This window comes from Artemia sp. Qi Xiang Cuo, chromosome 18 (assembly GCF_049724085.1).
Source record: "Artemia sp. Qi Xiang Cuo chromosome 18, ASM4972408v1, whole genome shotgun sequence".
In the NCBI taxonomy this organism is placed as follows: Eukaryota; Metazoa; Arthropoda; class Branchiopoda; order Anostraca; family Artemiidae; genus Artemia; species Artemia sp. Qi Xiang Cuo.
The window spans coordinates 28,448,541-28,472,626 of NC_142811.1; the positions used below are offsets into that span (position 1 = coordinate 28,448,541).

A 24,086-nucleotide genomic window follows, 5' to 3' on the forward strand; every position below is an offset into this window, starting at 1 on the left:
AAGGGGTTGGGTTTTCCATCAAAGTATACTTCAATGCTTTTAAGCTATTAGCACGTGCACTCAGGAGGTTCTTTGCCACTGCCTTATCAGCGACTTGATTTGAAATGATATTCACCCATGATTCCTCATCACATGTAAACGGATCAATATGGCCTTCAACAACAGAGACCACATTACTGAAAAGATTTTCTCGGCGCTTCTCAAAGGTTCCATTTTTGCTTCCTTCACCATCAAATTCACTCATGCTCTCGATTCCAGCAAGTCGATAAAGGGCAGAGGAAACCTCAGCACAGAATGGTATGCTGGTAGTCCACTTGGCAACTGCCATTGAGTTCAGTGTGATTCCCTTTATTCCTCCCTTTTGTTTTGATTCAAGGTTGAGTGTGGATTCCAGTGCATGATCCGGGGAAACACAATTCATCTTGCAATTTTTCTGGTTCCCGTTGAATAGTCCTTTGACAAAGATATCATGCAAGCTAGGTGGCAAGGTTTTCATGTCATTCAAATACTAGAGTAGGCATGTAGTGTACTTATAATGCCCCGCAGCTGTCAAATACGGCAACATGAGGGTTAAACCAATAATATGACCTTCCCAGTCTCCCCCACGCTCTGCAATCAGGAACTGGAGAAGAATCAGCACAAGATTCATACTCCATCCACAACTTTGTTATAAGGTTTTTATCACGCGACTTGCTGAACTGGTTTATCAAAGGCTTTATAGATTCCAAGTGTTTGTCTAGGTTTTCGAAGGACCCTCCGCAATTCATGAACGCAGACATTAAATCTTACAGCTCATCAAAAGTACTTGCTTCTTTGTCTGATTCAATGTAATACTGTTCAAGAGCATTCCAATATACTCTATACAAGGCCTCTACTACGATGATGTGAGCCTCCATACACCTGTAATAGGGTTTTCCAGTCATAGCTTTTTTAGCAGTTCCAGAGAGTAAGATGCCAGCCTTACTAAAGATTTCTTCAAGCCCTGAGCCTTTCATGAGGCACCCAATCACACCAAGGAAGTTCACACACAGATGCAATCCACCCATTCTTGGAATAACATCACTGAATGCTTCAGGTTGTTTCTTTTTTAATACAATAATGATCTCGTAGATAGCTTGGTCACACGTTATTACAGTATGAGGTAACTTCGGTGCGCAAGCTGTGCGATGTATAATGTTTATTGCCTCTTCGACTACTGCTGGATTAGATGGAGGATTTGGTATGACTGGTAGGTATCCGATACGAGTAATAGGTGTCACTTCACTCTCTATCTGGCTTGCATAGCCTATAAATAACGAAGTTAAGATTGGGCTGCAAAGTCTTATCAGCAGATAAACTGAAAATCAGTCAGCATTGTAAATACATTTTGAATTAAGACAAAAAAAAAAAAAAAAAAAAAAAAAAAATTTATATTTGGTTTAAAATTAAAGTTCATATTCGGATTGGGCGTTAAATTCTAGCATAAAAGATATGTCACATCATCATTTTGGAAAAATGAATTTTTGCATATATTTTTTGGCCTATACTTTTTCAAAAAATTCAAGACGGCTTCACCAAACAGTTTAAGCTTTGAACTTTACGGCAATGTGAACTTAAATACGAAAGGTAAATTCTGGTAAAGAATGAAAAACACAAAAATTATAGAAAGGTCCGAGATACGTGGCTTTAGTTGAAAATGAACCTTTGAATTTTGAGATTTTCGGGGAAAATTAATAAATATTAGCCTATAGCTCCTGGGCTATACAAGATATAGGAAAAAAAATTAATATATTCTATGAGAAGACCATATTAGGACCTAAATGAGATGTCGCACCACTAAATTGTAGTGGTACAACCTTAGAAAAAAAAAACAGTCTTTACACGTTTTATAGGCCTAAAAAGGGTGTTTTTTTGCTTTTACAAGGTCAAGCCGCGATCTCCAACTTTGCCCTCACCCATATTCGGATTCAGCGTGGTCGATATAGTCGGAAACTATTGTCAAACTGACTGTGTCTTTCTGACCACCTCAACTCAGGAATAAACGAGATACGCTTTAGTGGCTCCCGGACTAATTTAACAACAATTCACAATCAACAGTATTTAAAAGCTTTCTCGAAATCAATAAAAACAGTTAAAGAAGTAGAACCGCTCTCAAATACACTGTTTAAAACATTCAGAAGGTGGTGCATTCCTGGATGAGTGAAATGAGATTTAGGAATTTAAATTGCGCCTCACATAAAAGCTTCATAGAATCAAGGTAAGCATACACTTTCTTATGAACGACCTTTTCAAATATTCTTGAGAAGAGTGGTAGAATCGCTATAGGTTTCCAGTTTAACATTTGTTTTTTGTCATCTTCTTTATGCTAAGATACAGTTTTTGCTTGGGTACTTGTATCATCTACGCCCTACCTTATATTCTTCTAATATATTTTTCTGACGCTCAATCCTAATGAAATATACCCAAGTATGATAAAAATATAATACTTTAGAAAAAAAAATTTGGCTATATCTTTGCACATTAAAGTATAGTAAAGTATAGTGGGTCTGCATACCTAATGTGTTAGGTACAATTATTCTTCATGTTATGTAGTAAGAATTGTTTTCTAACTTCACACTGTCCAATACTTTACCCTCCCCCCCCCCCCCTAATGTGCAAATATATAGCCAAACCGTCTATTCTATCACATCTCTTTGTCTTGTCTCACGCTAAGCTGAAAGAAACTAACAAAAAATCGGTTCTGCAATGCGTCAATTAATGAACAACTAGAGTGGTAGGGCGTAGATCATAGAAGTACCTCTGCTTGTTTAAAAGCATCTGGGGAATAGTCTTTTTCCTTTGATGGGGTCACCAAGTATTCTAAAAGGCTTAAATACGAATATAAAAGCCGAATATCATCAAGTATTTAAGGATAATACGAACATCTTGTAATTAAAAGATTATAACCTGATAAAGTAACCTAACCTTTTCACTTGTGTTGCTCTGCAGCTACGACTCGTCTTTCACAGTTGCTGCAGCAACGGTGCTTGGTACAGCAGATCTAGTTCAGAAATGTTCCAGAAACTCTAACTTCTGTTTAGACATTAAAAAACTAACCTTAAAGAGTAAGTTGGAAATAGGGTTGTGTGCCAAAAAATAACTCGACTTTAGATGTTAGTTCTAGCTACGTCTTGACACTCGCTTTCATTAATCTGATAATTTTAAATCCTGCCATTTAGATAATTTTGTTAGTGTTTTTGAATTATGATATGAATAATTTTTTTAGGGATACGGTGACGGTGCATCTATGTACGGCGACCCAGGGATGCATCAGGTCAATTCTCCTTAATCAGTTTGAGAATACGCCATTTATAGCGAATGGTGTAATTGTTTACATATTGGTTAATGTGAAAAGATGAAAAATACTCGTTTTCATGTGTGCACAAATTAATAGCCCCTATAAATACCTTGCTATGTGTCTAATTTTATATCGTCGCACCTAAAACCAAAGGAGGGCAGATGATGGGTTTAAATTCTACAGGCGAGAGATGGCCTCTGTAGATTTTAAACTTTCATGGTTTTTTCTTCTCCTTAGGGTAAGAGTCGGGAACGTGTGTAGAATTTACATGTAGTTTAATTTTGATGTATAGGACGTAAAATAACATCAGGCAGCCTTTAAGAAGGCCTGTACACAGGGGCCGGCTTCGGTGGGGGAGGGGGTCGCAAAATCAGAGAAAAAGCTTACTTATATGGAGAGTATACGATATTATGGCAGCAGTCTTGCTACTCTGGTACGGAGTTCCTCTCCTTTTCCTGTGCGTGTGAATGTCTATGCTAGAAATGCTGAAACATTGTCTGTTTGTGTAATTTACCCCCAACTTTGCCTACCGCCTGTAAAGGGACGACTGGTGAATAAGTGACTTTTTAAGAGGAGAACAATCCATTTTCTTATTAAGTTTTAGACATGTCCTTTGGTTCTAAACAAGATGATATGTAGTCAGTGTATTTTCTCTGCAGATGGTGCTTGGCTTAATTTTATTACTCCATCCTTACTCTGATTTTTGTTTTCTATTTTTACGACTATTATTGTAATGATTTTTATGTAGTAGCTTTAGTGTTTAATAAAGTTGTATATACTAAGATTAACCTTTATGTGACATAGCTTGAAGTTTATTTTGCATTTGTTTGAATTATTAACTGTGTAATTCAAGATGTTTTTAGGATTGATAGACATGGTATTTGCAAGAACCGAAAGAAAAACTCAATATTTAAGCGAGCTCTAGACTAAATTTAAGTACAACGATGGTTATTCCCATGTGGTAGATTATTGTTTCCATGTGAGAAAAGTTAGTTTAATGATCGAAGGATCTTTTAGAACCACTCTACAAGATATTTGAAAGAGTTGACGAAGTTTGTGGCTTAGGGAGACGGGGTAGCTACTTCCAGCTCTATGTCCTCGTTATAACTATGCATCTGGATGCTCTACATGAAAAATGAAATGGAACCACTCTACAAGATATTTGAAAGAGTTGACGAAGTTTGTGGCTTAGGGACAGGGGGTAGCTACTTCCAGCTCCATTTCTTCGTTATAACCATGCATTTATGTGGTCTAGATGAAAAATGAAATGGATTTGCTTTAATACTCAAGCAAATGCATATTAAACTTTTTATTTGGATTTTTGCTAAACATTTTGCATTAAAACCTTCCATATTTGAAATTATTTGGCGTATCGGCGTCGGTAATTCGAAAGGGCTGTTTGGATGATATTTCTAAATGTTTTTCGGCTTTGTTTGATAAATTTTCGTCCAAATCTCTTGTTTTCATCTTATCTCCCAAGTTTTATTTCAAGGCAAAATTGTTTGAACTGATAATTAAACTGCGTAGAGGAGTATCAGATCATCCGCTTCACAAGATATGCTGGGGGTCGCAACATATAATATAAATACATTCTTAGACCACACTGGCTATACATGACAAACGAAACTCAGAGAAGAGAGAAAGTAACAAAATGAAAAATAAAATAAAAAAGGGTGAAAAAACGAGGATTTTGTCAGCCAGCGAACCATGAATAAGACAGAATATAAGCAAATAATTCGAAAAGGACCTCCGCCAAGTCGTCCTCAGTGAAAAAAAAAAACAAAAAACAGAAGAAAAAAAAAAAAAAAGAGATTCTAACCATTCGAAGTTTCCTGTACAAAGACAGAATAGACACTGAATAAAAAACCAGGCAGGAATCAATGAAAATGAAATTTACCAAGATGATTGTGTAAGGATCTTTCGTCTTGCATTAATTTTGGCTGGTCTACAATTTCGGTTTTCATTAGATATTCAAATAGGTTCTTTTAAGTTTTTTCGGGTGAAAATATTGATTGAGTCCTTCAAGATTAAACTGTCGTAAATTGGGCTTAATGAAATATCTCCAGTATCTCTATTTATTGCTAAATTTTGGTTCATATATTTTTTTATCTCAATTACCTCCTTAAAAGATTGTGGTACGCCATTAACAGTTGATATTAAAGTTGCCTCGTCAAACAGAACTAGATGGGTCGGGTTTACGAAAATATGCGAAGCCAATGCTGAATCAAAGTTGTCATTGTTATTTTTTAATCTCAGGGACTTATCTATTGAAATTTTGTGCTCATGCAAACGTTCACCTAGTTGTTGATGGGTTCTACCAATGTAAAATTTTCCCCAAGAACACGGGATTCTGTAGACACTACTACCCAGTACAGGGTCTGTTTTATCCTTTCCTGAGTTAAAAAAATTTTCAACCTATTGTTCGGTTCTGAAAGAAACAGAGAGATTATGTTTATTTAAAATTTTTCTAAGTTTATCGCCAAGTTTCGGGATGTATGGTAAAACGATGAAAGTTTTTTTTTCAATTGCCGGTGTAACTGAATCAAGGGGGACAAGCTCCCTATTTTGTTCTTTTATCTTTTTTAATAGTCTATCTATTATAATTTCAATGAGTTTGATTGGGTAACCATTGCAAAAAAGAATATCTTTGACATAATTTAGTTCAGAATTTATATGATTACGGGACCAAATTTTTAAAACTCTGTCAACTAAAGAGATTATTACCCCTCTTTTTACAGAAGGAGGGTGGTGGGAAGAGAAATGTAGATATCGATCATTATGAGTCGGCTTTCTATATATAGAAAATTCAAGACCAGGATTAGTTTTTATAATCAAAACATCTAAGAAAGGCAGCTTACCTGAATCTTCGAGTTCCATTGTGAACTGGAGATTCGAATCAAAAGATTTCAAATGTGCCAAGAAATCTCTTAGAGAGTATTGTCCTTGGTCCCAAATAGAAGCGATATCATCAACAACACGAAACCAGATGGAGTGTTTTAAGTGGAAACTATTCAAAGCAGACTCTTCTATGAAATCCATGTAAAAACTTGCCAAAAAAGGAGACAAGATAGTGCCCATGGATAAGCCCATTATTTGAAGAAAGCGGACAATTTAAAAAAATTTAATTTTTTTTTTAAATTTCTCCGAAATTTAAAAAAAAGACAAAAACACAGTAATTACGAAAGCGGACAAGGGAAACACAGTTGTAATTACGAATTCTGCAGATTATGAATTAAAAGTTAACACCCTTTTAATGGATAAAAATATTTACAAAGAAATAAATTTTGATCCCACGGACAAATACACACAGAAGTTGAGAAATGAACTAGGAATTTTAAAAGATACTAGACTAATTACCCCTCAAATGCACAGAAAATTTTATCCCAAAGGTTGTTCAGTCCCTAAGTTTTATGGTCTGCCTAAAATCCATATGAAAGATATTCCGTTACGTCCAATTGTAGCATGTTATAGTTCTCCAGCTACGGGTATATGAAGTTTCTTAGCCACCATTTTTAAGCCTCTTTTAAGCACACAGAAATCCTATATTAAAAACTCCATAGATCTTGTTGAGAAGTTAAAAAAATCAAAGTACAACAGCAAATACCGTTTTATCTAGTTTTGATGCAGTTTCTATGTACACTTCATGCGATGTTTCATAAATGTGAGCAGGCTTTACAAAGAAAATTGGAGGAAAATTCAGCTTGGTCGGATTACAAAACTTTGGAAATTGATACAATAATGACCCTTGTCCGTCTTTGCAGCAAGTACTCCTCGTATTTTAAATTCCGAAACAAATTTTTTCTTCAAATAATGGGCTTATCCATGGGCACTATCTTGTCTCCTTTTTTGGCAAGTTTTTACATGGATTTCACAGAACAGTTTGCTGTGAATTGTTTCCAATTTAAATACTCCATCTGGTTTCGTTTTGTTTATGATCTCTCTTCTATTTGGTAACATATAAGATACTCTCTAAGAGACTTTTTGGCAAATTTGAACTCGTATGATTCGAGTATCCAGTTCACAATGGAACTCGAAGATTCAAGTAAGCTGCCTTTCTTAGATGTTCTGATTATAAAAACTAATCCTGGTCTTGAATTTTCTATATATAGAAAGCCGACTCATAATGATTGATATCTACATTTCTCTTCCCATCATCCTCCTTCTGTAAAAAGAGGGGTAATAATATATTTAGTCGAAAGAGTTTTAAAAATATTTTCCCGTAATCATATAACTTCTGAACTAAATTATGTCAATGATATTCTTTTCTGCAATGGTTACCCAATCAAACTCATTGAAAATATAATAGATAGACGATTAAAAAAGATAAAAGAACAAAATAGGGAGCTTGTCCCTCTTGATTCAGTTACACCGGCGATTGAGAAAAAAACTTTCATCGTTTTACCATAAATCCCGAAACTTGGCGATAAACTTAGAAAAATTTTAAATAAACATACTCTCTCTGTTTCTTTCAGAACCGAACAAAAGGTTGAACATTTTTTTAACTCAGGAAAGGATAAAACAGACCCCCTACTGGGTAGTGGTGTCTACAGAATCCCGTGTTCTTGTGGAAAATTTTACATTGGTAGAACCCATCAACAACTAGGTGAACGTTCGCATGAGCACAAAATTTCAATAGATAAGTCCCTGAGATTAAAAAATAACAATGACAACTTTGATTCGGCATTGGCTTCGCATATTTTCGTAAACCCGACCCATCTAGTTCTGTTTGACGAGGCAACTTTAATATCAACTGTTAATGGCGCACCACAAACTTTTAAGGAGGTAATTGAGATAAACAAAAAATATGAACCAAAATTTAGCAATAAATAGAGATACTGGAGATATTTCATTAAGCCCAATTTACGACAGTTTAATCTTGAAGGACTCAATCAATATTTTCACCCGAAAAAACTTAAAAGAACCTATTTGCATATCTAATGAAAACCGAAATTGTAGACCAGCCAAAATTAATGCAAGACGAAAGATCCTTACACAATCATCTTGGTAAATTTCATCATTACACAATCATCTTGGTAAATTTCATTTTCATTGATTCCTGCCTGGTTTTTTATTCAGTGTCTATTCTGTCTTTGTACAGGAAACTTCGAAAGGTTAGATTCTCGTTTTTTTTTTTCTTCTCTTTTTTGTTTTTGTTTATCAATGAGGAAGAATTTGCAGAGGTTCGTTTCGAAATATTTGCTTATATTTTGTCTTCTTCATGGTTCGCTGGCTGACAAAATCCTCGTTTTTTCACCCTTTTTGATTTTATTTTTCATTTTGTTACTTTCTCTCTTCTCTGAGTTTCGTTTGACATATAATATAAAAAACAAAATATGCGACTTGCTCGAATTTTTGTTCATTCATTAAATCAAATAGAAGCCTTTCCCCGGATTACCTTATTCTATAGCATGCTATTTTATCATCTTTTTAAAATGTTATGTTTTTAGACTATAAACTGTATAGTCGTCTATCTGCCAAGTATTGGCAGAATGTTGATGTTACAGGTATAACGCCGACAAAGGCTTGTCAATCCGTCAGAACATTTTGCCTTTTTTTTCAATTTTGTCACTATGCGTTGTCCATTCTACTGAGAGTTCTTATAAAGGATGTTAAGTACAGTGGCAATACGAAATTGTAAGGTTGTAAAAATGTCGAAATTGATAAAAATACAACATGGGGATGTTCAATCGAATTAACCGGACAAAGGTAAATAGTGGGGAAGACAATAACAACAACTCCCTAGCTATTTGAAATTTAGATTCAACTATGTCGTTTGAAATATCTGCTTTACTGGTGACTTACTTTCTTTCTAAGCTATATAAAAGTTATTTTTCTCCTTTGATTTTATTAAAAATATTAATTCGTTCATTTTTTAAAAGCATTGCAACCATATTTCGATTTTTAATCAGTGTAGTTAATATTTTTAGTTAACTAGCCAAAGAGGCAGCAGCATCCCCAAAATTTTTATACGCTTTTATTTGAGTTGGTCTGTTTAGGTCAAACAGATTGACTATCTGTTGTTTTGAAGGAGGTGCAAGTATGGTGTCGAGATGAAAAGAAAGATTCAATGATGTTGAGTGTGAAGGCATAATATTATTGCTGGGTTGAGAATTCTTTGTCCAAGGGTCAAGGGTTCGATCCCTCGCGTGGCCAGTTATTTGGTTTGGGACGCAGGTCAGTGGTGTGACTCTGTAAACTTAGCCAGAGTCGACCCAACTCTAAATGGGTACCTGGAGAAATCTGGGGAAGGTCAGCAGGAAAGGTGTGCGAAGCCATCCTGTGCTGCTGGCCCCCAGCCCCCCATTGCACTTCCTGGCTGAAGGGCCACGAAACGGAGATCAGCACCGCCGCTTTGGACCTTAAGAGTCTAGTGCCGTCATACTTTACTTACATAATATAATTACAGATTTACCAAACAATAAAAGTAGTGAAGTGAAGGTATTGAAGAAACACTTATCTCTAAATATGCTGAAGTCGATTTTTTTTTCTTCCTGCTATCTAAATAATTTCAAGACTAAAAATGAATGTGTTTTCAAGACATGGAAAAAAACGTCATCAATAGTTGTAAAATGTAATGGTTGCCTCTGGGCTTCCAAGTTTATACTTACGCATTTCAGTTTATCTGGCGTGCAGGGGAAAGAAATTTACTTTTCTATGAATCTGCAAAAAGAAGTTTTTTTTCCTACTATTTTAAATGACAATTTTAGAGCTTCGTGCACCCTATAGCCATATCAATTCGTTTATAAATTGTTTTTCCCTGTGTGAGGTTTGTAACTTTAATTTTCACATTTATATATGAGAAAAACAAACACGGAGAATTTGATTTTTTGGTCCTATTGGTCAATATCGTTTACTAATCCGGAATTGACTTACGGCGGAGAGCTTAGTTCTGTAATTGACTTACCCCGGAACTCTCTTCTTGGTAAGCCAAATTTAAATTGACAACCAAAAGAATAATCTGAAGAAATCCATACCACTTTTGGAATTTTATGATTCAAAGATGCAAATCTGTAGGAATAATGTAAGTATGTAGTTATTTTACTACAAAGTTCTTCTGCTCCTCGTATCTAGATTTAAAAAAAAGGATTACTCCTTGCAAAGTCGGTCTGGTCTTAAGTACCCTCTGGAAAAGTTGAAAATGTTGATCAAAAACTGCACTTTTAAGGAAATGCCATTGGATTAACTTTAGAAGATTATTTTACACCATCTTAAGATGTTCCCTTGAGTCCGTTAAATAACATCAGAAAAGGGGACTAACCTAAAAGGCAAACTTTTCCTGAATAATTTCTCTGATAGGTAGGGCTTGTTTTTTACTATAATTAATTAAAAAAAACTCCGAAAAATAAGTTTTTCAGAGAAAAGTAAAGACCATTTTAAACTTAAGCTCAGGAGATACAAATACCTGTTAAAATTCAAACTCAAAACGACCAGAAATTACTATTAAAGAATACATGAAACCCAAAACGAACAGAAATTAAATAAACAATCATAGCAAAAAACATACAACAAGTAATAATATAAATGAATAAATAGATCTTAAAGCAACTAATGCTTAGATTGAATATGAAAATCAAGCTTAAGACGAAAACAAATATTTTGCTATTAAAGTATAAATGAAACTTACAGAAATTAAATAAACAATCAATGCGAACAAACATACAATATATATTAATGTAAATGAATAAATAAATCTTAAATTGAGTGAAACTTAAATTGAATATGCAAATCAAGTTTGAATCGAATAAAAATAACTACAAACAAGAGTTTGGGTAACGTATCACTGCAGAAGTCTAAAACCTACTGCGTCATTGGCGCTTTACTGAAAACAATTATATTAAAGATGTTTTCTTTTGTACTTAATATGAAAATAAATATTAAAATTACAGTAAAATTTTGAACTGATGAGCTTTTAGCAATTAATATCATTATGCATCAAATATTCAGCTTAATTTATTAGTTCTTTTCAAAATTGATCAAGACAAATATAGTTTCAGTACAATCAAAATTTGTATACTGCCCCCTTCTTTAACTGTAAAAACATAAAGCCTTCTGCGTCATTGGTGCTTCACTGAAAACGAATTACTCGTATATTACAAATTTATTATTTTCCAGTTCTTACAGCATTGAAAATGAAAATAAAAATTACAGTGAAAAAAAAATCTTGAACTGATGGATCTGTCAACAATTAATATAATTATATATCTAATATTCAATTTGATTTTGTTTATACTTTCCAAGACTGTTCAAGACTCATATAGTTTTGCCATTTTTTTTAACTCTGCCATTTTTTGTAGCTAATCGTGTTAGTTTTTTATGAAAACAATATATGGCTTCTAGGCATTTCTATTTCAGCGGAAAACTGCACCTCAAACTTTGTGGAACATGCATTTTCTTGCATGAAACACCAGAATATAATAAAATGTAAAGTTTCGGAGTGTTCCACCACTCGCAAGCAAGTGCCATTGGTAATTTTGAATCCGCATGGTCAATTTAGGGGGTGGAGGGTAGGCTAATTCTCGTAGCAGCCCCATTCCGTCGTGGTATGGTTCACATTTTCAACACTTGGCGTCCGGACTATCATATAATCTACCAAACATACAACTACCCCAAATCAGTATCAACAAATAAATGAAACCCAAACTAACAGAAACTAAAATAAATATGAGAGTCAAACACAAAACGAGCAGAAATCAATGTGAGTAGGTTTTAAAACCTCTATACTTTTTAAAAGCCAGAATATAATTTGTACTTTACTGAAAAAAAAATCAAATGAGTTTACTGAAAAATAATGTGCATTGTCAATTTAATATACATATGCTGATATTTATTCCCTAAAATCTTAATTAATTTTTGATTTCTTAAAATTACAAAAGTGAAAATATTTCAAAGAATTGTTTTCAGTAAGCGTCAATGACACAGTAGGTTTTAGGCTTCTGCAGTGAGGCGATACCCAAACTCTTGTTTGTAGTTATTTTTATTCGATTCAAACTTGATTTGCATATTCAATTTAAGTTTCACTCGTTTTAAGACTTATTTATTCATTTATATTAATATATATTGTATGTTTGTTCGCATTGATTGTTTATTTAATTTATGTTCGATTTAAGTTTCATTTATACTTTAATAGCAAAATATTTGTTTTCGTTTAAAGCTTGATTTTCATATTTAATCTAAGCATTACTCGTTTTAAGATCTATTTATTCATTTATATTATTACTTGTTGTATCTTTTTTCCTATGATTGTTTATTTAATTTCTGTTCGTTTTGGGTTTCATTCATTCTTCAATGGTAATTTCTGGTCGTTTTGAGTTTAAATTTTAAAAGAATTTGTATATGCTTAGCTTAAGTTTAAAATGGCATTTACTTTTCTTTTAAAAACATATTTTTCGGAAAGTTTTTTTTAATTAATTCTTGTTCGTTTTTGATTGCAAAAATTTTCAAGTTTTTTTGGCATGGGGGGGGGGGGCTTACTGTCCGATTATTATTTTATTTAAAAAACAGATCTAGAACTTTCAATTTATATCGAATGAGGCTTTTTTCAAAGTCTATACGATTACCTCTTTGATAAAAACCTTATATATGAACAATAGACAGCTTGCATAACTTGTGGACAGCAATTGACAACAATGAATGGATTGAAAAAATAGCTCCAATAAAGGGGTTTAGACCATTTCATTTTCTGACGCAAAGGGATCAAGACTGTTTGGAATTGACCTTAATAGGATTTTGTGTGTCAATGCAATTTTGCATCTACCACAGAGTATGTATTTTAACCTTATAATTGGATAATTATAATAGATTTCCTATGTGTTCTTCCCATACAAAACCCCTTCCCATAAGTTATAAACCCCCCTCAATAAGTTATGCCCCAGGGCATAAGTTAAAACGTCTAACCCCGGGCCCTGATGGGCTGTGTCGACACCGGAGTTTTTTGTTATCAGAACTTTGAACTATTTTAACAAAATGTCTATCTCAAAATTTTTATCTGATGCATTTAGGGCTTCGAGGAGGGAGGGGTAGTTACCCTCCAATCTCTTTTGACTCCTAAAAAGTGAACAAGAACTTTCAATTTCCAGTCAAATGAGCCCTCTCTAAAGTTTATACGAGCATCCCTTCCATAAGAAATAATAGGAAGGATTCGGAGAATCCTTAATTTACAACCCTTGCCCTGAGGGCTGTGGGGGAGTTGTCATCCTCATTTCCAGAACAGTCATGTCAAGACCTAATTTCCAGAACTTAGAACTACGTTTAACTAAATGGCTGTCTCAAAATTTTGATTGGATGTGTTTGGGGAAAAGGTTGGTGTGAGAGGGGGGTTAGTTGCCCTCCAATTACTTTTGACTGTTAAAATGGCACTATCTCTTTGAATTTCTAATCGAATAAGTCCTTTTTGAAGTTTCTACGACACCGCCTTCTATAAAAACCTTATATGCCCCCATGGTATAACTTAAAACCCTTGCCCTGAGGGTTGTGGGGGATTGTCCTCCTCAAAAACATATTTTTTATGTGAAAATCAACTGCGCTGAAAAAAATGGCTATCTCAAAATTTTGATTGGATTTGTATGGGGAAATGATGGGAGTGGGGGGGGGGGGCTACGCGACCGCCAGTTAATAGTCTCTCCTTAAAAGGAACCTAGCCCACTTAGCGTGCCCTAACAGGAGCCTTTTTGAATTCTCTACTACATCATCTTCTATAAAAACCTTATATTCCCCCAAATTATAAATTGCAAGCCTTGTCCTGAGTCTCGGGGGGCGTGTCCTCCTCAAAAACGTATTTTCTATCTGGAAATCAACTACGCTGAACAAAATTGCTATTTCAAAATTTTGATTGGATGTGTTTGGGGGAAAGATGGGCGTGGGGGGGGGCAGATAGTTGCCCTCCAACCACTTTAGACTATTAAAAAGGGCACTAGCCCTTTAATTTCCAATCGAATGAGCCTGTTTTGAAGTTTCTACGACAACGTCTTCTATAAAAACCTTATATGCCCCCAGGGCATATCTTGAAACTCTTGCCATGAGGATTGTGGGGGAGTGTCCTCCTCAAAAATATATTATTCTATCTGGAAATGAACTGCGCTGAACAAAATGGCTATATCAAAATTTTGATTGGATGTGTTTGGGGGAAAAATGGGCGTGGGGGGGGGCTAGTTGCCCTCCAATCACTTTTGACTATTAGAAAGAGCACTAGCTTTTTGAATTTCCAATCGAATGAGCCTTTTTTGAAGTTTCTACGACAACGCCTCTATAAAAACCTTATATACCCCCAGGGTATAACTGAAAACCCTTGCCCTGAGGGTTGCGGGGGAGTGTCCTCCTCAAAAATATATTTTCTATCTGGAAACCAACTACGCTGAACAAAATGGCTATCTCAAAAATTTTTATTGGATGTGTTTGGGGAAATGATGGGCGTGGGGGCTAGTTGCTCTCCAATCACTTTCGACTATTAAAAAGGGCACTAGCCCTTTAATTTCCAATCGAATGAGCCTTTTTTGAAGTTTCTACGACAACCCCTTCTATAAAAACCTTATATTCCCCCAGGGCATAACTTAAAACCCTTGCCCTGAGGGTTGTGGAGGAGTGTCCTCCTCAAAACTATATTTTCTATTTGGAAATCAACTACGCTGAACAAAATTGCTATCTCGAAATTTTGATTGAATGTGTTTGGGGAAATGATGGGCGTGGGGGGGGGGGCGGATAGGTGCCCACCAATCACGTTTGACAGTTAAAAAGGGCACTAGCCCTTTAATTTCCAACCGAATGGGCCTGTTTTGAAGTTTCTACGACAACGTCTTCTACAAAAACCTTATATGCCCCCAGGGCATATCTTGAAACTCTTGCCATGAGGATTGTGGGGGAGTGTCCTCCTCAAAAATATATTATTCTATCTGGAAATCAACTACGCTGAACAAAATGGCTATCTCAAAATTGTGATTGGATGTGTTTGGGGGAATAATGGGCGTGGGGGGGGGGCTAGTTGCCCTCCAATCACTTTCGACTATTAAAAAGGGCACTAGCTCTTTGAATTTCCAATCGAATGAGCCTTTTTTGAAGTTTCTACGACAGCGCCTCTATAAAAACCTTATATCCCCCCAGGGTATAACTTAAAACCCTTGCCCTGAGGGTTGCGGGGGAGTGTCCTCCTCAAAAATATATTTTCTATCTGGAAACCAACTACGCTGAACAAAATGGCTATCTCAAAAATTTTTATTGGATGTGTTTGGGGAAATGATGGGCGTGGGGGCTATTTGCTCTCCAATCACTTTTGACTATTAAAAAGGGCACTAGCCCTTTTAATTTGCAATCGAATGAGCCTGTTTTGAAGTGTCTACGACAAGGTCTTCTATAAAAACCTTATATGCCCCCAGAGTATAACTTAAAATCCTTTCCCTGAGGGTTGTGGGGGAGTGTCCTCCTCAAAAACATATTTTGTATTTGGAAGACGACTATGCTGAACAAAATTGCTATCTAAAAAATTTGAATGGATGTTTTTGTAGAACGGATTGTCGTGGAAGGGGGGGGGGCTAGTTTCCCACCATTCACTTTTGACTATTTAAAATGGCCCTAGAAGAGACGATTTCCAATCGAATTAGCCCCCATTGAGTCTTATACGACGACCCCTTCCGTATGAAGTGCCTCTGGAAAAAATAATAATAATAATAAAACATTGAAGCCGTATGGCCTTTACTATAGGCAACGCTACAGCGTTGCCTCTGACAAGCGTCTACACGGTGCAAAGCATTTGCGTGATGTTACGATACAGCATCACCACTTTGGGCCATCATTAAGAAGCTTCATAAGAAAATGGCCATCGTTTTACCTTGATCAATCCGTCACAGCCGTTGATTGGTAATACACTTTCCAGCTAAAGACAATTCTAAAGATTAGGGATTTCTTTACAAGTAGAGAAGCGTTGGTAAGAAAATAAGGAATAACAAGAATGTGATTATTGGGAGGAGCATTTGATTTGAATCTGAATCGTCCAGAACAAATGAGGGTATTCATAGCGTTTCTAACAGCGAAACTGTTATATGAGCAAGAAAGGAATGCACCTTTATAGGACTAAATTCATTCTTCACATTGGCATTTTACGTTATATAGTTAGTGTCCGTAACTCCCAGTCAATCACTAACATGAAACCAGTCATGTGACATTATCCACGAATATCATCTGAAGCAAATATTTCTCGAATATATAATCAGCCAGTTGGTTTATGATGCTCACAAGAGTATGCATTTTTTTTCTTTCTTTACATCTGTCGTCTGACTGCATCTGTAGCTAATATAATCCCTGATTATTTCTTGTTTTTCCAGGGGTCACCGCACTTAATTGGTGGGCTCAGTCGAATAAAGCCATACAGATGTGCATTCCATACGAAATTAACGGCTTCCACACATCGCCTATGCAGTAATACAGCATAGCTGCTCACCAGCTATAAAGGGGAGGGGCTGGAAGAGGTGGAAGGGAGTGTAAATCCTCAATCACATTTTTAGTCCAAGTTTTCATAGTTTTTCTGAGAAATCCTTCAGATAAATAATGAGAGGGGGGACAAGTTTTTTCAGTTGAATGCGAAGAGCGACAATAAAGCTTAAAAAGAACTGATGTTATCCAACATACATATCAAAGGGGCTATCCCCCCTCAAACCCTCCTCGCCGCACTATAGTTTGTTCTATCTCTCAGGGCTTGGGAAATGAATTTTTTAACATAAGAGCTATATGCAATATGAATACTCGTATTAACCAACTTGATATGTGTGTTATATCCTAAAGTGCGTTCAGGATAGCACCAGACAAAAAGCTAAGACTTGAGGAGCTGATTACTTTTCTCATAAAGAGGATAATTTGTCTTTGTTCAAGCTTTATCTCTCCTTTTAATTTCATTTTAAGCTTATTTACAAAAATAAAAACCGTGCGTAAAACTAAAATCATTTTGTCTTTCATAGGAGAGGCTCATCATCTTTTTTTTTTGCGACATTCAACGTTGCTGCATCTACATTTTTTTATTCTTAATTTTTATCTGGTGAATTCTTAATTTTTGTCAATAGTGTCTTTATGGTTGTTGGATACTGAGAGCGAGAATCTTGCTACCGAGTAGCAATTATCAAATTAATGCTAGAAAACAACAATTCGCATTAAAATTAGAAAATTCTGGATTTAAACTTGTATTTTGAGCCAGTTGATGCGAAGATGATTATAGCGAAATTGACTTATTGCTAAAATATAATGTTGGAAGGCTGTATTAGGAAGATTCGAGTTTCTAAGAGTGCGCATTCTCATTAACAATATGACACTCCAGAATATCAAAGAAAGGGCGCTAAATTTCTCATTCATGCAAACCCGTACTTCTACTTGTTAAACATACAGAATTCTTTTTTTTTTTTAAAGAAATTGAAGAGATGATTTTGTCCCTCAACCTGAGTAGGGTTGAGGATCTAAAGAACATCTCAAGGAAAATTGGAGACCCATATTCTCAGACAGGACTGAACCCAAACTTGGAGGGAAGGGGCAAAGCCGTTCCCAGAAGGGGGGGGGGGGTATGGGGGTTTGAGCCCCCCCCCCCCGAAATGTTTGTTTGACTCTTAAAAACGCAACAAAAATGAATATAAGCAAATTTTGTATGCGTTTTCAAGGTTTTTTTGTGTAACCCCCCCCCCCAAAAAAAAAAAATCTTTGAGTAAAACCCCCTCCGAAAAAAAATCCTGGGCACGGCCTTGTGAAGGGGTGGTGGGTCCTCCTAGTTTCAGCAATCGGTTTACTAATCAGTTTTATAATAGGTCGAAAATCCCATTGTTGAAAGCATAGCTTAGCTTGCAAACCTCTCCTCTAAATGTCTGTGTTCGACATAAGGAATAAAATCAATACTCAAAGAAAGAAAAACTATATTAGTAGTTTATTGTATTTAATGCTAAAAGCTGATACAAGTAATAGCAGATTCCTCAGTTGTCACAGGATCCTCAATACGTCACGATAACCTAAATGATAAAAAAAAAAAAGAAAACAGGTCCAACACAAAATAAAAGAATTGTCCACATTTAAAAACTAAAAATTTTCAATTCACTGTTATCCGAGATGTAAATTAGAAATGAAAATCCATAGGCCTTGTCTATATAAAACAGTTCAGCTCCCCTATGGTTTATTACTAGGGGAAAAGAAGGGGGAGGGAATGAAAATGCATGAGCACTTGGATATGTTGCAAGTTCAACAATATTTCCCCCTTCCCTAAGCTCACGTATTCATGAATAACGAAGACATTTTATCGTAACTGATTGATACAGTTGCCAGAGAGATCAACTCTATAAAATCATAGGAGAAAGTGACCAAAAAAGAAATTGGTTGCTATTTGGATAATGAACTACAATCATTGGGTTGGAATTATATATTTTTAGATATTTCTTTTACTTGTCAGCAGAAATTCCGAAGAGAAGGATTAACGTATGTAGAGACATCAGAATTCTGATAGTAAATAGATACATGGATTCAAAGTTTCACAGATTAGGATTATTTAAGCTAGTGCATTTTACAATTGAATCTTAATACTTGTTCAATATCATTAATGGAATCTTGATATTCGTTCAAAATTATTGGTTTCCGCCAAGGTTACAGAAAAAAAGAAAAGCCAAAGATGCTTACAAAAAAACTACTAAATGACATCCTGAAATCCCATCGGTTCCCAACTTAATAACCCTGATTTCTCTCCTCAGCATAAGTCTATACTATCCTTTAATGTAGATATAGTGTCTTCGTCCTTTCTTACACAGCTTTATTTTTCTTACGGACTTTTTCCAGAATTTTGACTTAGTTAACTAATCCAATGTTCGATCTTACTTAAAACCATTCCCAGATTAAAGCGACTAACCCTGCTTTCTGAATCTACTTCATTTTATTCAAAAATTATTTTGCCATGTAATCTTTATTTATTCTTTTTTATCCCTTTCATGGATATTTTGACGTGCTTCTTTTAGATTTTTACCATTTTTACTTGGTCACCGGAATTGAAAACAAGAGGTCCTTTTTTTGAAGGTTAATATGCAAAAGAACTGCTGACTGTCAAAGGGAACAGATCTCAAGACTGACAAACAAATCATAAGCTTTAGTGTTTAGAACGGGTAAAATAAACAACTGAGTAATAACCGTAATAGAGTTAGAACAAAATTAAATAACTAAGACATTCTTGTAGAAACCATTAAACGAATTAACTGATTAGTAACATATTTTAATTAAATTACTTTTGGGATTTGGTAGTTTACGGGAGGAGGGGTCTAAAGCCAGTATTTTCGTGTCAATGCTAAATTTAAATAGCATAAGAACTGGGCTTTACTCTAAAAATGCTGCTCACTATAACCCCCAAGTAAACAGACAGATCAGGTCTACAATTTCATAAAAGCTCAGAAACGAGGGAAAATATACACAAAAGAAAAAATGAAAATAATAGGATTCTGCTAAGCCACACGTTACGGTGGCAACAGGTTATATCAGCATTTTCAAATGCCTTGTCACATGTCGAATTTCGAGCCTTCTGCCAAAGCTAGGCTTGTCGAATCTTTTCAGGTTTTGGACTGACCACGTTGAAATTCCAATAGCTTCTCGAGTGGGGAAGGTCCAGCAGCAGACCAAAGAGCTTGCTACAAGAAAAAAAAAGAATCTGAACCAACATTTTCCTATTTATACATGTTCGGATCATTTTTAAACAAAACACTACTTCCATGTTAAACAGGAACGATGTATCTTGATGTTTCGTATTGCTATTTTCTATAAAAATAAAAAAAACAAGTTTTTTCTAATGGAAGTGAGGAGCAACATTAAAACTTAAAATGAACAGAAATTATTAAGTATATGCGGGAGTTCTCCCCCTAGTCAATACTTCGCTCTTTACGCTAAAAGTTCGAATTTGTTTCAATTCTTTAAGAATGACCGTTTAATCACAAAGGCCGTTTAATTAGAAAAAATAGCTCTTTTAAAAGTATTAAAAAAACTTTAGCGTAAAGAGCGAGGTATAGACGAGGGGAAGAACCCCTCTCATATACGTAATAATTTATGCAAGTTTTAATGTTGCTCCTTACTTTCAGTTCAAAAGACGTGTTTTTTTTATTTAATTTCTGATCATTTTTTAAATAATGCTGGGAGATCCGGCGCCCCCTTAATGGAAAGATCCTCCAAAGTATCCCCCTCCCCGCCAGAAAAATCCCCCCTGAAAACGTCCGTATACTTCCCAATAACAAATACTATATGTAAACAATGGGCACAGTTCATAACTTTCAGCCCTTCTTGGCGACTGTGGGGGATTAAGTCATCCTCAAAAACATAGTTATTAGATTTTTCGACTATGCTAAACAAACTGGCTATCTCAAAATTTTGATCAGTTCACTTTGGTAAAAAATTAGCGGAGGAGGGGGCCTAGTTGCCCTCCAGTTTTTTGGTCACTTAAAAAGAGCACTAGAACTTTTAATTTCCGTTCGAATGAGCCCTCACGTGATATTCTAGGACCACTGGGTCGTTATGATCACCCCTAAAAAAAAAAAAAAAAAAAAAAAAAAAAAAAAAAACGCGCATCCGTAGTCTTTCTTCTTGCAAAAATACAAAATTTCACGTTTTTGCAGATATGAGCTTGGAACCTCTACAGTAGGGTTCTCTGATACGCTAAATCTGATTGTGAGATTTTCATTGAGATTCTATAGTTTTTACGGGGCGTTTCCCCTTTTTTTGAAAATCAACCAAATCTTACCAGGCTCGTAACCTTTTGATGGGTATGCTTGATGATAATTATATATTTGGAATCAGCATAAAAATCTGATTCTTTTTATGTATCTATCATTTCGTTTTTTTGAGTTTCGGTTACTATTGAGCCGGGTCGCTCCTTACTTACAGTTCGTTAGACCGACAATAAGAAACAATGCTCAATGAGAGGGAAGATGGATCCTCCAGGCTAGAGGTTTAGTATAAGATTCTTAACGCGAAAACTTGTAATAGAATTTTCATTCCTTTTTTAAATTTAATTTATTTTTGAACATATGCTTAAGCTTACTTCTACATAAAATAATAGCTAACACTATTAAATTGATATAAAGAACTTAAGGTATGTAGTATTGTATTATTCCAGTTCACAGATAAAAATTTTCACAGCCTTATTAAATTCCTCAAAACCACTCTGGCCCAAAACGTCAGCAATTTGTCAAATATCCAGATTTTAAGATCTGGGAAAATGCCTAAATATTCGAATCACTTCATCACTCAATTTAAAACGGAACATCGTCACTTAAAAGCATCGCTTTGATATACCTGATTTTGGATAGTAAAATTCAAACACCCATGAGCTTTAACTTATAAATCCGCTTTCACAGAGAGGAGAGGGATAGAGTATAACACTCCGAAACCGGTCCATAGCCCAACCATCCCCCAAGGAAAATGAAAGATAACAGCCTGAAAAATGCACTTCTTGTTATTTAAAAAGTAACAAAAAATTGTTAAATAAATCTTTTTAAATGTTAGAATTGCTAAAAAAAATAAATGATAAATAAAAAAAGAAAATTGAAAAATGTTGTCATAATTTTTTTGTATTTTCAATGATAATTTTTTTCTTAAGATCTTCGCTCTTTAACTTTTTTTTATATTAGCTTAGATATATATCGGCTTAAAACAAATAATAAATTCAAGCAAACGAACCTGAGGTGGATGAGTCCTCTCCATTCCAGGGAATCCGAACCTTCCTTCAGTGAGTGAACCAGTGGCATTAGCTTGCGGCGGTGGGACAGTCGAAGTTAAAGTGGGCCACGAGGTATTGAATAATTTATAAGATCCGGTTTCTTCTGTGTTGCCATTAGTTGTTGGTTGCTCATTGGCTGTAGCTGTGACTTGTCCTTGTTGAAAAAATCCCGGAGGCGGATGTCGAAAATCAGGCCACAAAGGCGGTGTGATAGGTGGATAGGCAAGACCTGCAATAAGAAACTCTTACTTTTATTCATAGCTTCCAGACCAAGAGCAAAATTAAACTATTCGTTTCAGTAGGTTTACAGAAGGGTTTAATTTAAATGTAAAAATGACACTGCAGAGGAAAGGTACACCATTGTTCGGTGCTTACTTCTATTAGATAAGAAATAAGTTTTTTTTTCAACTGGAAGTAAGGAGCAGCATTAAAACTTAAAACGAACAAAAATTACTCCGCATATGAGGAGGGCTGCCCCTTTCATTTCCCTCGCTCTTTACACTAAACTCTTAATGTTATACGGAATAAATCTCTGTTTCATTTAAGTCTTAATGCTGCCCCCTTGCTTTCAGTTTAAAAATTCGTTTTTAAAAATATAATTTTTGATCTTTTTATTCAAATTATGCCTTGAAATCCCACACCCTCTTCGTTGAAAATTCCAAACGGAAACTTTCCTCCCCATGGAGCACCCCCCCCCGCCGAAAAGTCTCCGTGTATTTCCCAATAACAAATACTATATATAAACAATGGGCAAATTGCATAACTTACAGCCCTTTCTTCAGAGGTTGTGGGGGTCACCCCTCTCAAAAATCAGGCAGCTTTTGTAGCTTTTGATGGGTAAAATTAAACTGAATGAATTTTACATATTTAGGATCATTATATAAAGGCGATTCTCTATGTATAAATTGTTATCGATATTCCCTTTTTTTTATTTCGGTTAAAATGGGGCCAAGTTGCTCCTTATTTACAATTTGTTACCACGAACTGCTTGCTTTCATGATAAAAAAAAAACTTTTGTCAATTATTGCTAACAATTCTTGCTTTCAGGCAATAGTAGAAATGCGTAACAGTGGTCTCATATTGCCATTCGCCAACGTAAGCTATTGAACGTAAGAATGGTAAATTGTCTATGATTGATCAGCTGAAATAATTCACTAATCAGAATCAAGTTTACATTCTTACGAACCTTATGTACAAGTATGATAGGCCTACTAAAAAAAAAAAAAAAAAAAAAAAAAAAAAAAAAAAAAAAAAAAAACTGCCTGTTTCAACAGGCAGTTGAAACAGTGGCCAAAGGATCTCCTCTTGCTTTGAAGTATTTTACCATGCCTCAAACAAATACTGTTTCGCCAGTTGTGGAAGTACTTAAATTTGGGTAGCACCCAACTTGTGTGCTTTGCCGCACTAAGAAACTTGGTTGACAAACAACGCTATATCGTGTAGCGTTTTCCGGACAATTGCACAAAAACTAGGTGAGTTGTATAGAAAAATATAGAAAATTATGGAAGGACATCAGATAAATCTTTAGAAAGTATAGGGGGAAGTAGATTCACATGCTCGAATGTCTTTTTTTTCTAAGCTCTTGAATTATGCGTTAAATTGCTTTTATCTGTCCTTTGTGTAACATATTCATTTTTATTTCTTTCCTTTTATTACCAAGCAGCTAGTTATCAAACAGTTCGTGGTAACAAACTTTAACTAAGGAGCGACCCGGGTCAATAGTAACCAAAGGTCTAAAAAACGGAATTTTGTTTAGTTTAGTTAGTCTACCATAGTGGTAATACCACTATGGTAGACTAACTAAACTGTGTCGAGGCTCAGGCCACAATGGCAGTAAAGTGGTAATAGTCTTCGGTAAATAAACTTTCATTTTGCCATGTTCAGATTAATTTATTGACCCTACCAAAAAAAACAGGCCCCGTAAGAAAAAAAGGAAGCCATCCATTCAGCTGGAAAACTACGCGAGTGACGTCAACTAGACTTGGGAACGAGAAAAATCGTAAATAAGGGGAAACGAGGATAATAACAGTAAGTGAAAAATAGAAGAAAACTATGCAAATATTTCGGCCGAGA

At 35.3% G+C, this 24,086-nt stretch overlaps 2 protein-coding genes across 2 annotated transcripts in view; one reads left to right on the forward strand and one right to left on the reverse strand.

The window, feature by feature from the left end:
* The window catches only part of exd (PBX homeobox extradenticle), a 68,385-nt gene extending 64,285 nt beyond the window's left edge, over positions 1 to 4,100 (forward strand). The window contains exon 9 of the mRNA XM_089104680.1: positions 3,245 to 4,100. Within this exon, the coding sequence (XP_088960806.1) occupies positions 3,245 to 3,307 (63 nt within the window). The 3' untranslated portion in view covers positions 3,308 to 4,100. The remainder of the gene's footprint in view (positions 1 to 3,244) is intronic.
* Positions 4,101 to 18,188: 14,088 nt separating this feature from the next.
* Positions 18,189 to 24,086, reverse strand: part of LOC148941391 (nonsense-mediated mRNA decay factor SMG7-like) — a 73,293-nt gene continuing 67,395 nt past the window's right edge. Inside the window, exons 10-11 of the mRNA XM_089104072.1 lie at positions 21,974 to 22,242; positions 18,189 to 19,935 (exon numbers count right to left, since the gene is read on the reverse strand). Coding sequence (XP_088960198.1) covers positions 19,858 to 19,935; positions 21,974 to 22,242 — 347 coding nt within the window. The 3' untranslated portion in view covers positions 18,189 to 19,857. The remainder of the gene's footprint in view (positions 19,936 to 21,973; positions 22,243 to 24,086) is intronic.